Raw genomic sequence first — 16,786 nt, 5'->3', positions numbered from 1 at the left:
AAATTATTACCGGTATATATGAAAAAAATACAAGTTAATAATTGCCTTAAAAGCTTAAAGAAAATTGATGTGATGCTCTTTTAAACTTTCTACATAAAGTCTAGAAACAATAAATAAATGATGGAGACAAATGTATAATGCACAAGGTGCATCTATTTAAAACCAACATCTCCTAATACACTTTTTTTTTTAGTTATCAAAATAACATTAAGGATAAAACAAAAAAAAACATGAACCCGAATGATACTGCAAAACACAAAAACTCCAAACAAACATAAAAGAAAGCATAGAACATGAACTCCAAAAAAAAACGTATAATAAAAAAAATCACGAGTCACATAAAAATAAAGTAACATACTTCCTCCATTCCCATATACTCGTATAGCAACAAAATCGCCCAAATAAATTTCATGAAATTTGATCTCTAAACCTTAAGATATTTATTTTAATTAACAAGTAGTATTACTTCTTGTATTTTATTATCCTATTGTTGTTCTTTTAAGACGAAAATAGTATATTTTCATAAGAGGATACACTCGTACACATTAAGGGAGGGGAGGATTTAATGATTTATCTAGTGCGCAAACAAGTAAAACCAGTACTCGTACAGTCGTACTTCCTTTTGTTGAATTGTTGTGAAAACAGTTCATTCTCCGGGCCTCTGGGCGAAAGACGCGAGAGAAAGCAGCAAAACCAACGCAAAGCGCAGAGCCTTCGAAGAGGAGAGAGAAAATGGAGATGGAGTTGGAAGGTGGAAGAACGAAGCCATTGACGTACAAAATCAAAGCTATGTCTCGAGAAACTTCTGCTCAGAAAGCCACCAATGTTCTTGACGCCGACCTCCGCAATTACTGGTCTACTGGTACCAATACTAAGGAGTGGATTTTACTTGAACTCAATGTAATTTCTCTTCTTAATCTTCCTTCAATTTTACCCTAATTTTCTTCTTGTTTGCATTTATTCCAAGCTTTGGTTTTCGATTCATTGTTTTTGCTTGATTTTAGATGATTGTTGATTCAGTGATTAGTGATCACGTTTTCGCCGTTCTGATTAATTTTTGGTTTATGCTGGATATATTAGGGATTATTTTAATTTATGTTAGAATTCATGATTGTTGATGAAGGAAGAGTAATTGAGCAATGGTTTCAGCTTAATTTAGGTCTGTTAATGCAATTATTGATGAAATTTGGTTGGGGAGAGTGATGCTGAAAATACTGACACAATTTCCAGGACGGTATATACATGAGAATATGAGGTTTGATAAAGAATTGGAGTTTCGAGTAGTCGGGAAATATGTGAGGGGACAGATTGGGGTTCCATAGTGCGCCAGGACGGTATATACATGAGATTCAGGAAATAATGTACTATATGATAAGTAGATTGACCAACTTGATTAATTGAGGATCTTTTCCTTCAATTTATTTAGCATTGTTAAATCGCGTGGTTTCTTATGTAAAAGTTATTCAGTTTTGTTTTCTGTTCGTAGTTGTTATGAAGGGTACTGAGGCCTATTTTAAAACGGAAATAACTGAAGTAAGTGAGCTAAACTGGCAATAATATGTTGCATATTAGCTCTTTGTATACGACTGACTAGCTAGTCAACAAGAAAACTGTAGTAATCGAGCTAACCTGGCAATAACATATGGTGACTTCAGTAAGGATTTTTTTTTTTTGAGAGTTCAAATACATTTGGGGCGTTGAGCTACATATTAAGGGGCGATTTGATGTATTGATTACTGCCTTATGTAATACCCTGCCAATTTAAGCTGTTCTATTTATGGTCATTTTTATTAACCATTTAGCTCTTGCATGGTTTAAGAGGCCTTGTAATTTATGTATTTCGTTCTTTTATCCACATGTCTGATCATGAACCATTTGGACTTTGTTTCAAGGTTTATCAAGTGCATGACACCATGGCTTTTATGAGTTCTATCTTCAAAAACTTACCATTGTGTTTTAATCACTTAATGCGTTTCTGTATTGTCTGCAGGAACCGTGTCTTTTATCTCATATACGGATACACAATAAATCTGTTCTGGAGTGGGAAGTTGCTGCAGGCTTGCGTTACAAGGTTAACAACTTGAAGTAATAGATTCTGGATAAGTATATGTTGATTAATCTGTTGCTTAAAGCTATTGTTAATTTGATGTAGTAATGCTTTGTATATGTACACCCTGAAGACTGTAGCTTATATTAGAAGAGTGACATCTTATCTTAGAGAAGCATAAATAGAAAATTTGTAGACATGGAGCCAAAAAATGCGTCTAAAATGAGCTGGTTGTGAGATGTGATTTACAAATAACGGTGTAGTTTAAGTTGGGATATATTTTATCTCTTGGAAAATTTTATTTGGTGATAACAATAGATTTACCTTTTAGATGCATATTAAAACTGAAACCTTGTGGTGGAAATTAAATCCTTGAATTTTCACGTAGTCACAACAAAAGGTTTCATTATGATGGAATCATTCTTTAGGAGAAACAAATAAGGTACTATAAACAAGTTGATGACTTGTAATTGTTTTTATTAACATCTCCTTGTCTCGTTAGCTCAAATATAGTAATAATAGATTCACTTGTCTGTGGCGTGTTGGATTTTAATGGTTTAATTATCACTAAAAGCCTCTTCTCCTGTTATGTTGTATAGCAGTAGATGGTTCACAGCCTTTCTGTTGTATCGGGAGGAGACTGCTTTAGTTTGACAAACCTGCAAAATATGGGCAAGATCAGATGGATTTCTTGGGAGGAATGAAGAGACTTCAGGTTGGGTTGGATGGGTGTTATGATGGAGGAGTTTGAATGGCCTACTTCAAATATGTTATGATGGATGAGTTTGAATGGCCTACTTCAAATACAAGTTGTGGGAGGGATTCCTGACTAAAACTACCCCACTCCTCGAACTATAAATTGGCTTGAAAAGTTTGCTAACTGATGTTGACTTGCAGTTGTTAATTATTTGGTAATGTACCAGAGTTCTTCATGATTGATTTGTATCATTAGCAAATGTATTTCTGTTGATTCTCTAGCTAGCATGTTCTAGTGTCCCACAGTGTCATACATGATGTGCACCCAAAGGGAAAGGGAATTGTTTTATGAATGCTAAGGTTGAATTTCTAGTTTATGTATGAACTTAAAATCGTTTAGAATCCTTGGTGGTCTTTTGTTTTATTTGAAGTATGTTACTTTTGGACTACACCTTTTTTTTTTTTTTTTTTTTTTTTTTTTTTTTTTTTTGTGATATGGTGCTGCTTTTACATCTGACTTGCTGATCTACTTACTTGCTTTGAAAGCAGCCAGAGACATTTGTAAAGGTTCGTCAGCGATGTGAAGCACCTCGACGAGACATGATTTATTCCATGAATTATACTCCATGTCGTTATGTTCGATTATCTTGTCTTAGAGGAAGTCCTATTGCTATCTTCTTCATCCAGGTAACCTTTGAACACCAGGGTATCCCATTTTTTATTTGTTAAATCTGGCTCTGTACTTGTGTGTGTGTGTGTGTGTATGAAATTTCTCAATAAATGAGCTAGAAGATTGAGAGTAAAGGCTGAAGCTATGTTAGAGGGAAAGGGGAATCAGGATACTAATGTAAGAATTAAACAAAGAAGGCAACGAAGAGAAAGGATAATGAGAAGAATTGAGAAGTTAGTGTAGTATGTATAGCCTTACTTAGTTAGGTTTGGAAGGATGTCAACTGTCAAGTCTATCTTCAATTTTCTGTAAGTTCAATGATATCAATCAAAGTCACCATTTTCAGCTTTTCATCATTTTTTTTTCACCATGCTGATTTGTTGTTACACTCCATTTCCTTTTGATGTGGAGACGTTTGAAAGAATGCAAGTGTAACAGCTTCATAGAGTTCATTGAAAGTTTGGAGGAATGTCAGCACTGTATGCATTTTTTCTTCTTGTTGGTGTTAAGAGTGAATCTTGATCCAAAAGGTAAAGTACCCAGTAGTAAATTCCGCTACATAACTCCTCACCGTGTTGGATCTTGAATTCCCTAAATTGATGTAGCAAAAGGTATTTATATATGAAAAATCCTTCTTCATTTCTGACTTAACAATTAAGGTTTGTATATCACTTTTAGAACGCGATAAATTCTGTTAGAAAATAATATCAATTTCTCATAAGTCATGACTTAATAATAATGTATTACAGAGTCTGTTTTGTAGGGATATTGACTAACAAGTAACAAGAATCCTAAATAAACTAAAACAAACATGCTTCAAATTCAACCTAGAAATATGTAAAGATATATGTCTAAAACATGTAATCTACTTGCCTAATACTCATGGAAGTAACTTATAAATACTTCCTCCGTTCTTTTTTCATGCGTATTACTATGATGCTTTATAAGTTAGTTCCATACGTATTAGGCAAGTAGATTAGATGTAATGGCCAAAAAAATTAGGCGCTCCAGCATGATAATACTCCCAAAAAGAGTTGACAATTACTATAGTCCCTCAAGGATTACTATGTGTCTAAAACATCATACCGGAGCGTCTTTTTTTTTTTTTTTTGGCCATTTTGCAGTTTATCTCTATCAATGGCCTTTATAGAAGTATTTACTGTGAGTTGTCTTGATAGGGAACTGAGTCTCTGGTGTCTTCTTGTTCTTACTAATTAAATTGGATGTTGACGATGCAGTTGCCTTTTAAGTTTCCTTTGAAAGGACATTTGCAGCTGAAACAGATAATATCTGAAGATGGTTATGTCCAGGTGCTTATTCTAGAGTTCTAGAGTCTAGACTTATTTGGTGTGTGTATTTTTCAGTTGGTCGGGATTTCAGTGCCTCGTCTTGAACCTGAGTTTCAGCCTGTGGTCAATTACCTTCTGCCACAAATTACGACACATGAACAAGATTCTAATGATTTGCATTTTCAGGTGGCACATATTTGTTTCTATCATAAGTCATACGTATCTGTGATCTTCCTTTTTTACTTCTCCATAATGGACTTCTAACATCTGGTAGCTTGTAGTTGCTTCAAGATATAACAGATCGATTGCATGTCTTCCTTCCTCAACTTGAGGTACGAGTTCAGCTGCTTGGTATCAGAATTTTCTATTCGTGGAATCATGGTGATGTATGTGATTTCGAGCTGATGTGGTTTTTTGTATCATTGTGCAGTCAGAGCTTACTAAATATGCTGATGATATAGAGACTAGCACTCGATTTCTCGCTATGCTCGCCGGTCCATTTTATCCCATTCTTCAAATTGTCACCGAAAGGTGTGATTTTCCCCTCCTTTTTAATTGTTTTATTATTACCTTTTTGTCTATTTTTTTTAATTATTCTTAACAGATTTTAAACTCTAAGGGGGTGTTTGGTATGAAAATTTGTAACATGGGAAACGTAAACAAATAAGTGTTTTCGTTTCTATTAGTTTGGTATGAGCTATGAGTAACAAATACCGTTTCCAAAGGGTAACAAAATCCCCCAAATTGTTACCCTTATCCAACTAGTGGAAACAAAATGTGTTTCCCCCCTCAATCATAAACTCCTCAATTTGTTTCCATTTTATAAAGATACCAAACATATATCAAAGGTAACGTGTATCATTACCCTTTCCCTTACTTATATAAATCCTTTCCATTCCGTTTACGAAATTTATTCCAAACACCCCCTAAAAGATACTTGGTTTCCAAAAAAAAAAAAAACCCTCTTAAATATACTTGTAACATCTTTACAGCAAAATTATGCCATAATTTATCAATGTTGAAACAGAGTACATCTTGGCATGAACACTTTTATGAATACATGCATCATGCATTATTACCATCATTCTTGATACCTTTTCTTGCTGAAAAACAAAACTATCTCAGGATGTGGCATCTAATAATGGGCTTTGTAATCGTAGGGTTAATTGCACCAATAGTACTGTTTGGACTTGCATCACTAATATCTTGAGTTGGTTATGGCGATAAAAATCAGTTTCGTTAACTTTTACATATTCCGTGATACCTGTAAGTAATATTGGGTCAACAAGGCGTATAATAATTCTTCTTTTGATTACTATTCACTATACAATGTCTTTCGGGCCATGGTTGACACAAAGGAAGGAAGAAGCTCCAGCTCAAACCCCCTCCCAAAAATATATCTAATGCCCATGGTGGGAAATTTGCTGCAGCAAATTCGTTGCTTCTTCAGTCTACTAATTTCTCTTTGCCTTATGTAACAAGTTATGGGAACAGTTAACATGGTCATGCACACTGATATGAACACACTAAACATGGGTTCTTATGCTAAATGTTTTTTACAGCAAAAATCTTATACAGCTACTTCCCCCCCCCCCCCCCCCCCCCCCCCCCCCCGGCTATTTCTCTCTCTCTCTCTCTGGCAATTATTTGTTGGCTTTATTTTCATGGCATGCTCTTTGGCTGGATATTGTTTGTTATTCAATTAATTGCCTACTGATAATTAGATAATCACTGCATGTAAATCTCAGAGAAACCGCAAGATGCTCAGCTATTGGTGTAGACTCTGAAGTTTCTAGAAATAGTCAACCAGTGCCAGCTTTAACTGTTTCCTCCAATTTTGAGGTAGTTCAGTATCTTTTTTATATCCTATCTTTGAATTACTTCTTTGTTCATTACCCATTTGACCTAAGAAATAGGCCTCCTTAATCTCTTGTTTACAAATCTGACAAGATTGGCTATTTATTCAATATTCCATAATAATTGAGCTGTTTATACTTTATAGTGATTAATATGCTCACATTGCTGTTGTCTTCCCCCAGCTTTTTAATATTTTTCTTAAACCTAATTCTCTATTTTTTTTCTAATTTATTTCGATATCTTCCTTTTCTGTGTTTGCTCATTTGCTGACATTAAATCTCTATATTATTTACAGCCACGGAAATTACGAAGCATGTCACCATTTCCTGTACCAACATCCCGATCAATTGTGTTTCGTCCAGATGCCGTATTCACGCTGCTGAGGAAAGCTTTTGCAGATAACGATTTAGGAGCTGTATGCAAAGTGGTATAGAATTTTGTCTTTTTGGTTACTTGTTGCATCCAAGCCATTATGTAGATGTGGGAGATTTTGGGCCTTCCTCATCTCTCCCCTCTTCATTTACATTAGCTTAGTTATACAACATATAGCATAATAGCCTGATCTCTTGAACTTTTTTTCTTTCAGGCTGCAAAGATTCTTTATCATTTAGCAGAGGCAACATCAGCACAAGAAACATCTTTTTTAACCAGAGAGACATCATCTCTGGTTGAAGCACCGGTGTCGAAATCATATCATGTTGCTTTATCAGATTATTCAGAGTTATTTGGAGACCAATTTCTCATTCCAGTTGTTGACTGGAATCCTAGCTATATAAATATCCTTGATATTGGAGCGGTAGAGGAGGGAATTTTGCATGTTTTATTTGCTTGTGCCTCTCAGGTGAGTTGACTTCAGAAGTACAATTGTGATCAGCTCATTTATTTTCTTTCTGTTGTATCTTATCTAAGTACATCAACAGTCGTTGCTATGCAGTAAGCTGGCAGTCAGTGTTACTAACTTTTGGTTGACATTACCTCTTATACAAGCGCTGTTGCCAGGTTAGTTATCTTGTAACTTAAGATCATATAATTCTAAAACTTGAAATATTCTTAATTGAGGAAATTCAGAAAACTGCTTTATTTTTTTTGGCTGAAAAGATTTTTCTCTAGCTACATAGAGCTTCTTAGTTATGAAACTTCCTATCTTACTCTTTTTTTATACGCGTTTATCTTAAATGCCTCTTTTTCTCTGTGGGTTGGAGGGGGTGGAGAGAGCAGATTAATTATTAATGCTATGTTCCTTTTGCATTATTTCACGTCATTATTACTTTTTTTTCGAAATAGATCCGACCAAAATGAAAGTGTAAGTCAGGTCACAGTAGACCATAAACAAGACTGGACCAGACTAGATTAGATTTGTCTTTTAAAAAATAGAAAATATTATTGTTTGTTAATGACTTTGGAGAACTTAAAGTAGGACCAGAGTACTAAACTAGACTTTTTCCCAAAAAAAAACAAAAAAAAAAAAAAAAACAAAGAATTCAGGCAAATTTTAGACCAGATCATTTTGTCTCATCCTTCAGGCGAATGGAGTATAGTATTAGTTGTTTGAGAAATTTGGGATAGAATTGTAAAAAATCCTTTTTCAATTAATGAATTAATTAATATCATTATAATAATGGTGAAAAGATACCCTTAAACTGTGGTAAAGGTATGCTAAGATAGAAGAATGATCGGGTAATATTAGGTCCAACTGTCCAAGTCAGGTGCTCAGGGCCTCAGGCCTCGACAGTCCATAGAATACATAGAGATCTTGTAGATGTACCTCTATACCAGTTACAATTAAATGTTGAACCCATGAAATCTACTTAGAATGTTTACAGAACCTTTTCATAGGTTAGAGTGCCCTTTTATTTTAAACTAGGTTAGAACCCATGTGATGCACGATTTATATAAAATCTATTTTTAATTTATACATTTTAAAAATAAATGGCTATTATACATGAATATTAATAATTGCGTACATTTTGTAATTTCAAAATTTCAGATTTTCATCAAAATTATGATATAGTTTCTGTTCAATGTTGTCAAATACATAATTCAATGCAAAATGTTGTTTATTAGTGTGCTATTTAAAATTGTTTCGATTTCCTACGATAAATTTATAGGTTTTAGTTGTAATGTAGAAGATTCTAATGTTTAATTTTAAAATTTTTAAATATGATAGCTCTACAAAAAAAAAAGGATGACATCATCATTCTATTTAGGCGGGAAAAAGATTGTTAAGAGAGCGACACGTGGGCAGGGTGACGTCAGCATCCTCGGTTTTAGTAATGGTTAATAGATCTGAACAACCATTCTGCCCATTCATACTCTGTTTTCCTATTTTGTTATGTCTCTGGAAGACCTTAATGCTCAAAGAAAGTCATGCACTACATGGAATGTTGTTAAAGTGAAGATTCCATTTCTGCTATCAGATCTGAAATGTAGAGATTCCTTTTATTACAAAATTATCACTGGGTAAACTCTTTCATGGCTTTAGGTAAATTGGCCCATATCCTCATGCTTTTGTAACATTTGACGTCCAAACCTAATTACAGCAGTCAATCTTTCTGAGTTTCTTGATTGAGTGTTTTTTCTCTGACATATTTATTAATGTTTTTTTAGATGAAGTGAATAAATTGATTTCCTTCTCATAGTTAAACTCTTGGAATCTTGTAGCTCTTCGTCCAGCCAATTGTATACTCAGTGTAGATGATACTTTCTCGCAGTGGATGCAGCCTTTTGTACAACAAGCCTTATTGAAGGTTACGTATTGTTGTTGTTGTAGCTATAAATGTGTCTTTTACTGCTCTTGTTTCTTGAATTTTTCTCCTTTTTATGCTGGATCGGCATTGCTAGTTTTCTTCTCTCATATAGCAGCTGTTGTTTTGCAGATTATATCAACATTGTCATCACCTGCTTATCATCCACTTCTTCATGGTTGTGCTGGCTATTTGTCTTCCTTTTCACCTTCTCATGTGCGTATTTTCTGCTCTCTGCCTCATACTGTATGAGTGTATGTCTAATGTCTTAGTGACGAGCAGATAGTTTCTCATTAAGCAGCGTAAGCTGCAAAGCCTTTAGTGTAATTACTTGCATTAACTATGGTGCTTTCACTGCTTTCTTCCTTAGTTATTATGATTGTTTAAGCATGTTTGTATTGGATTTAGTGGCCTAATGTAGTAGTAGTATCTTCTTGTTTTGCTGCTAGACTGCTCCTTTTCTTTCTTTCTTTTTTTTTTTTTTTTTTTTTTTTTTTTTTGTGTGTGTGTGTGTGTGTGACAGTTTTTACTTGAATCGGGTCTTTTTGGAGGGAAGAGGGTGGGGGGGGGGGTTGCAATACTTGCAAAGGAAATACTAGTATTATCTTTAAACTGGATATATGAAGAGGACTATGGCAGGGATTGTTGGAGCCTTGGACATTTTTTAACTAATGTCTTGGATTCGAAGGATTTTTTGATTAGATTAAGTTGTGAAAGGGATGGTTTTAAGGGTGCCTAATTTGATCATGTTTCTCAAGGTTTTAGAGCGTCCTAGTTAGGTGTAAAGTGGCAAGGGATGAGGCTTTTGACTCGTTATTCGTTATAAGGTTTTTTTTTTTTTTTTTTGTTTATTTTAATCATTGAATGATATTGTGTAAATAAGATAAAAATAAAATTATTGTATGATTGGGATAAATTAGGGTAATTCATTAGCTATTAACCTATATATCTAGGTGTTTGTTGGATTAGGTGCTAAGTCATAATGTGTTATATTTGTTTTGCACAATTTTTTTTTTTAAAAATAGTTTTATTTATTTATTATTATTATTTTTTATTTTCATGTGGAACATGTTTAAATGGCTTTAATATACAGAAAATGATATATTTAATCCCTGGTGCAGGCAAAAACTGCTTGTGTCCTGATTGACTTGTGCAGCAGTTCACTTGCACCTTGGATGCCTCGAATCATTGCAAAGGTTGGTTAGGGGATCTTTTAGTTTCTTCATCTTATATTTGGCTTTGTTACTGTTTTGATTACTTGATTTAAGAGGAGAATTAAAAAAATAATAATGTAGAATGGCTTTTTTTGCTGCAGATAGACTTGGCTGTGGAGCTTCTAGAAGATCTATTGGGTGTTATTCAGGTATATTTCTTGGTTCCTTTGGATTCTGCATGTTGTTCAATAGTTTTTCATGGATCTGGTTGCAGTTGCCATTCCTTTCTTTTGGATGAATGTGCCATGATATTTTGGCCTTTTGGCTTGCAATAATTAACCTGTCTTTGCTTTCATCTTTTGAAATTTGGATGCATGGCGTTACAACAGGGTGAACATCACTCCCTAGTACGTGTCCGTGCTGCCCTTAAATACCTCGTGCTGGCTTTATCTGGTTACATGGACAATGTACTGGCAGAATACAAGGTAATGAGAACCTCGAGTGATATTTTTAACCTCCAGTCTTTGTACCTTCCTTCAATTGTTTGCTACCTTACGATTTGCTTTTTAATGTGTGGGTTGGTACATTTATGTATACTTCATATATCTTAAATGTCTATGGAGGAAAATTATTATCCTTGTCGGTGTATCGATTGTCTCATGACTCTCATTACATGTTTCCTTGTACTACTCTAGTACTCTTCGTAATAGAAACTAAATCCTCATGCTAAATTGGTGGAAAAGTCACATTACCTGTTGACTTTCATGATTCGAAATCGGAGTCCTAGCATGAAAATTTCTTTTCTTATCGTCAATATGACAGTTATAACTCTTTATTGTACATTTTCAGATGTAGATCAGAATAGAAATTACTCTTAATCTCATTTTGGTCTTTATTCAGGAAGCAAAGCTTAAAGTTCTATTTCTTGTGGAGATGCTGGAGACTTTTCTTGAGCCTGCCTTTTCCGCCTCACAAAGTATGATAAGCTCTGCTGAATTCTCCTATACTTTCCTCAATGCTAATGAAAATACTTGTGCTATTGCACTTCAAGTGATCCGTGCAGCTGTGGAAAAGCCTTCTGTTCTTCCCTCGTTAGAACAGGAGTGGCGGCTTGGATCAGTACCTCCTAGGTAATTTTTATGTCTCTGTTTTCTTGGTCATAGCATCCAATAGGACTCAAAAGGGCTTTTCTGCCTTTCTGGTATACACATCTTCCTCGCATAACTTTGGTTTTTACTGGCTTTAAACCTGTCAAGTTGTGATTTTTCAACATGTTACCTTTTCCTTAATTGGCAAGCTGTCCCTCTGACCAATACCTTACACTCTTTCTGTGGGTCCACTTTTCACTCCTTAATTAAACCAGCTACTCAATTAACACTCTATCCCTGCCTTTTCCGTCTTCCTGATTTGATGTGGCTCAATGGCCCTAGTGCCAGTCAAACCCGGCAGATTGTTGGGAGACAAAGGGAGTATATCAATGCTGCTTTAATGTTAATGGTAGTTATTTATTTTTAATCCATCTATTTATTTATTATTTTAAGGGCAACTTGTAGAAAGGAAAGTGTGCAGCTTGCTATTACAGGCCTCATGTTCTAGTGATCACTATGCAATTTATTGATTAAAAAAAAATAATTGTAAGATTTGTAACTAAGCTACTAAGTCAGTACCTCTATTTTTGAATTTCGTTTGTGATTTATTCTCCCTTTTCTAAAAAATAATAATGAATTCTTATTTAACACATTTTAGACATGTTTAATTTAGGATTGTTTCAGAAATAACTGAAAATAGCTAATTTGCAGAAAATGCTACGTACAGTACTTGTTTGTGATATTTGTTCTATCTCTCATGCTTTGCCTTAAACTATCAATGAGATATTTGGTAACATGATTTTTCATGTTCAAAGTGCATTAAAATGACACTCGATCTGCCAGCTGAAAATTTGGAGAATGTACTGGTCAATATTTTCTGCTCTGTGCGTCATAGTTCCTCTCTCAAAGTTTGTTATTGTTGTTGATGTTGGGTTTATTCATTAATTATTTATTTTATTCTTTTCAATTTCTTTTTAATTGCAGTGTACTCCTATCCATTCTGGACCCGCACCTGCAGTTACTACCTGATATTGACTTTTGCAAGCCTTCTCTCTCCAAGCCTGACAAAGAAATTTTGAACTCATCTTCATCGCCACATGCATCTAGCGAAGGAAACTCTACTCTAAAACACCCTGGTCCAGATGAAGGGGATGGAATGACGGATGGTCCCAGCAAATCGGATATTTTAGAAGATGCCAGCCTTTTGTTTGCCCCGGAGGAGCTGAGAAATCTTGCACTACTAAACTCTTTTGGAAATGTTATCAATGGTATGCAAGCTACCCATTCCGATCCCAACCATGATGATACACCTGTGATTGGAGAAGAAAAAACTACTGAAGTTCGCAAGTGTGCTACATCGGATTCCGGATTTTCCAGGAAATATTTTAGCTTGCATCTTAATCATACCCAACTATTAGACTATGAGATTTGCAAATCTCGGGCATCCGAGTTTCAGCGTTTGGCTTTGGACCTGCATTCTCAAAAAAATGTTAACCTTGAAGGTCACAATGCTGCAATAGATGCTATGATCCTGTCTGCCGAATGCTATATCAATCCTTTTATGATTTCTGCGAAAGAACATTCAGTGTTTTGTAATCAAGTGAAGATTCATGGGACAAAATATCCCCATGAGATTTCTGAACTCAGGAAAACCCTTGGAAAAGGAAACTGCAATCTGGAAACAATAAGTCACCTTGAGAGAAAGAGAGATAAAGTGTTTGTCCAAATATTGCTTGAGGCTGCTGAGATGGACAGAAGCTATTACCAGAAAGTGTCTGATGGAGATCAGTGCCCATATGGCGCTGGGAGTGATGATGAATCTGTAAGCTTTTCTGTGAATGATAATGCATCTGTAGATGCGATAACATTGGTTAGGAGAAACCAAGAATTGCTGTGCAATTTTTTAATTCATCAATTGCAAAGAGAGCAGCAGTCATTGCGTGAAACTCTTATGCAGTCTCTTGTGTTCTTGTTACATTCGGCCACTAAGCTTCTTTGTTCTCCTGAAAATGTGATCGACATTATCCTAGGTTCTGCTGAGCAACTTAATAGATCTTTGATGTCTACTCTTCACCAGTATAAAGAAGGGAATTTGCAGCTTAACCCAGAAAGGATATATAGAGTACAAAGGCATTGGATGATTCTTCAAAGCTTGGTCATTGCTTCTAGTGGAGGAAGCAATAGATCAAAAAATGTATTTAATGTGAGTGGCTGTCAGTATAGCAATCTGATTCCCCCATCAACCTGGATATGCAGGATATCAACATTTTCTTCATGTACTTTTCCTCTGGTCCGCTATCTTGGTTGGATGGCAGTGTCACGGAATGCCAAAGGTTACCTGACTCAGCGTCTTTTCCTTGCTTCAAATTTGTCACAACTTACAAATTTATTGTCCATATTTGCTGATGATCTGGGAGTATTGAAACTTGGTGGAGACAGGAAAGAGGTTCTGGATTTGGAAGAGTTAGAAGGAAAACCAGACACCAATAAGGCAGATAAATTTTCCCAGCAGAAATATCAAGAGCAGTCGTTTGCTGTAATATACCCAGACCTAAGTAAAATTTTACCTGACATGCAAAAAGAATTTAAAGCTTTCAGCGAAACTATTTTAGAGGCTGTTTCATTGCAGCTGAGATCTCTTGCATCAACTGCAGTTCCAGATATATTGTGTTGGTTCTCTGATTTGTGCCTATCACCCTTTCTCCAGAAGGCGGACAAGACTCATGATAGTTATCCTCCAACAAAGGGTTACCATTCCAAAAATGCCAAGGCAATCATTCTATTTGTACTTGAGGCTATTATAAGTGAGCACATGGAAGCCATCATTCCGGAGATGCCGAGATTGGTGCAGGTGCTTGGCTCTCTTTGCAAAAGTTCTTATTGTGACACGCCATTCCTCAGGTCTATATTATGCTTACTAAAACCCATAATTTCATATTCTTTGAGCAAGAATTTTAATGAAGAAAAGTATATAAATGGTGTTTCATGTCTTGATTTTGAGAGTCTATGCTTTGATGAGCTCTTTACATACATCATACAGGAGCAAGAGAAAGTTGATTCTTCTACGATAAAGGTTAACAAGGCTCTCATTATTTTTATTTTAGCTTCTGTCTTTTGTGATCTGTCATTTGATCGGAAAAGGGAGGTCATTCAATCATCTGTCCATTGGGCGGATTTTCCTGCATTAGAGCCGACAACTGCATTCTATGATTATCTTAGCTCATTTCAGCAACTTCTGCAAAGTTGCAATGGTTTTTTAGTGGAAAATTTAAGAGTACTTGGTCTTATACCTATGCCTCGCACTGTTGATGTAAATGTTCAGTCACCTGGAAACAATGGTTTGGAATCTAATGCATGGTTTCCTGATGATTTTTGTTATGGTAGTGAAAAAGAGGAGTTTGAGAAGACTGAAGGGGATATCAGTGGTAGTTCTACGGTAAGTACTGACGTTCATCATCTGTCTTTAGAAGAGATAGAAGGCTTCTGTGGGGACTTACACAGTCTCATTTCTAATCTAAATAAATCAATTGAATCGTGTTGGAATCTTCATCCACAACTCTCTAGGAGTCTTGCTGTCTATTCTTCCCAGTGCTTAATGTACTCAAGATGCTTATCTTCTGTTATGCAAGAAATTTCTGGTCTGGAAGAACACAACACATTGATCTGCAAGACATTTGATGAATTCTTCGCTCATTGGAAAAATGGTATAGAAGGGCTTGCAGTAAATATTCCTCTGGTTCAGGAGAATAGTTTCTGGGAAGTTGCGTCTACTATGGTCGATTGTTTACTCAAAGTGCCAGTATTTTGTAGCCTGGATAACATGGTTTCTACACTTAGCTCTGTGATTGAAAATATCATGTTAAATGCCCCAAAAATTTCTTGGCGCTTGCAAACTGATAGATGGTTATCCAATTTATTTTCCAGGGGTATTCTTATGCATGAGAGTGGGATATGTCTAATAGAATTAATTTCTAAAATGTTGAGTCATCCTGAACCAGAGCAACGTTTCACTGCACTTCTGCATTTAGGTAGACTCTTTGGCCTAGATGTGAATGGTGGTTGGGTGGTTCTCACTTCTCCATCATTTGATAAATTAGCTTCACAAGATAGTGCTGTTTTCATCTCAGAATCAGTCTTATCCCAGCTTGTTTCGAACACATGGGATCAAGTCTCCCATACGGCTTCAGTTGACAAATCATTGCACTTGAGGACGGTTGCTATGGCGCTTCTTGTTCATTATATTCCATTTGCCAACCTTGCCAAATTGCAATCTTTTCTCGAAACTGCTGACACACTTTTCCAGGCGTTGGGAAGTTTTGCTTATCCCATGGGTGAGGGTCTGTTTGCTCAACTTTCATTAGCACTAATTGCTGGTGCTTGCCTGTATTGCCCAGCTGAATATATGTCATTGGTTCCTCAAAGTGTGTGGAGATATCTAGAAACCCTTGGTGGTTCCAAATCTGGTATGTTTATCTTCTTCTTCTTATTATTTTTTTTTATTTTTTATTTTTGTTTATTGTGTTAATTATCCCTCACCCTTTCCCATCTTTTTTATTTTTTTTATTTATTTTGCTTATATTTGAAAATGTCTTCTGCTGGCAGCATATTGCTTCAGAATAGTTTTTTGTAAAAGCATACTGCAATGTACTGTTTAGACAGTAACTTGGTGTTGAAGTGATTAAAAGTGAAAACCAAGGAATGACTTTAGCATCATCCATATGTTGAACATAATATAGGAACATGATTACCGGGCATCTCATTTGTGTCCAGCCTGAGGTGTTGCCAACCTGTAATTGGGGTGCAGATTTAAACATTTTTGTGTGTTAGGGATGTTAATTTAAAGGATCTGTTGAGGTTTAAAGAAGGAAGGTTGATAAGTGGGAAGGGCTATTAGATTGAAAGATAAAAAGAGTGGGGGGGGGGGGGGGACCTCTGTGGTAGGGGTTTGCTGCCAACAGTATTTGCGAGAGAAGGATGTTTATGAACTTATGATATCATGGAAGTTTGTTCATATGTGATTCTTTGGATTTGAAAGACTATTTGTGAAAAGTAGCGTCATAAATGGCCAAAAGCTGATGTTAATGACACTCTTTGTGAATCTGTTTAAGCCAAACTTGTTAATCATCATAGGCTCGGCTCTGGAGGTTCTCACACATATACTTTTAGATGGACAAGTTCATAACATATGATTATGTGCAAGCCTATATCAATGCTTCATCAAGATGAAATAATGAAATTGTT

At 35.5% G+C, this 16,786-nt stretch overlaps 1 protein-coding gene across 8 annotated transcripts in view; it reads left to right on the top strand.

Moving 5' to 3' along the window:
• The first annotated feature begins 523 nt into the window (after window positions 1–523).
• LOC110724804 overlaps window positions 524–16,786 on the top strand; it is a 28,943-nt gene continuing 12,680 nt past the window's right edge. The window contains exons 1-18 of one of the 8 annotated variants that reach the window (XM_021904271.1): window positions 526–900; window positions 1,991–2,071; window positions 3,293–3,430; window positions 4,778–4,888; window positions 4,984–5,034; window positions 5,133–5,233; window positions 6,451–6,544; window positions 6,855–6,986; window positions 7,146–7,400; window positions 7,480–7,558; window positions 9,221–9,306; window positions 9,436–9,519; window positions 10,425–10,499; window positions 10,619–10,666; window positions 10,847–10,942; window positions 11,358–11,587; window positions 12,530–15,573; window positions 15,673–16,008. In XM_021904271.1, coding sequence (XP_021759963.1) covers window positions 733–900; window positions 1,991–2,071; window positions 3,293–3,430; window positions 4,778–4,888; window positions 4,984–5,034; window positions 5,133–5,233; window positions 6,451–6,544; window positions 6,855–6,986; window positions 7,146–7,400; window positions 7,480–7,558; window positions 9,221–9,306; window positions 9,436–9,519; window positions 10,425–10,499; window positions 10,619–10,666; window positions 10,847–10,942; window positions 11,358–11,587; window positions 12,530–15,573; window positions 15,673–16,008 — 5,209 coding nt within the window. In that variant the 5' untranslated portion in view covers window positions 526–732. Of the gene's footprint in view, window positions 901–1,990; window positions 2,086–2,133; window positions 2,959–3,292; window positions 3,431–4,777; window positions 4,889–4,983; window positions 5,035–5,132; window positions 5,234–6,450; window positions 6,545–6,854; window positions 6,987–7,145; window positions 7,401–7,479; window positions 7,559–9,220; window positions 9,307–9,435; window positions 9,520–10,424; window positions 10,500–10,618; window positions 10,667–10,846; window positions 10,943–11,357; window positions 11,588–12,529; window positions 16,009–16,786 lie in introns of those variants that run through there. The other 7 variants (XM_021904275.1, XM_021904274.1, XM_021904268.1 and 4 more) reach the window with 7 other exon arrangements.

The sequence above is a fragment of the Chenopodium quinoa genome, unplaced genomic scaffold (genome assembly GCF_001683475.1).
Source record: "Chenopodium quinoa cultivar QQ74 unplaced genomic scaffold, ASM168347v1, whole genome shotgun sequence".
Lineage (NCBI taxonomy): Eukaryota > Viridiplantae > Streptophyta > Magnoliopsida > Caryophyllales > Amaranthaceae > Chenopodium > Chenopodium quinoa.
This window is presented reverse-complemented; position numbering and strand designations above follow the sequence as displayed.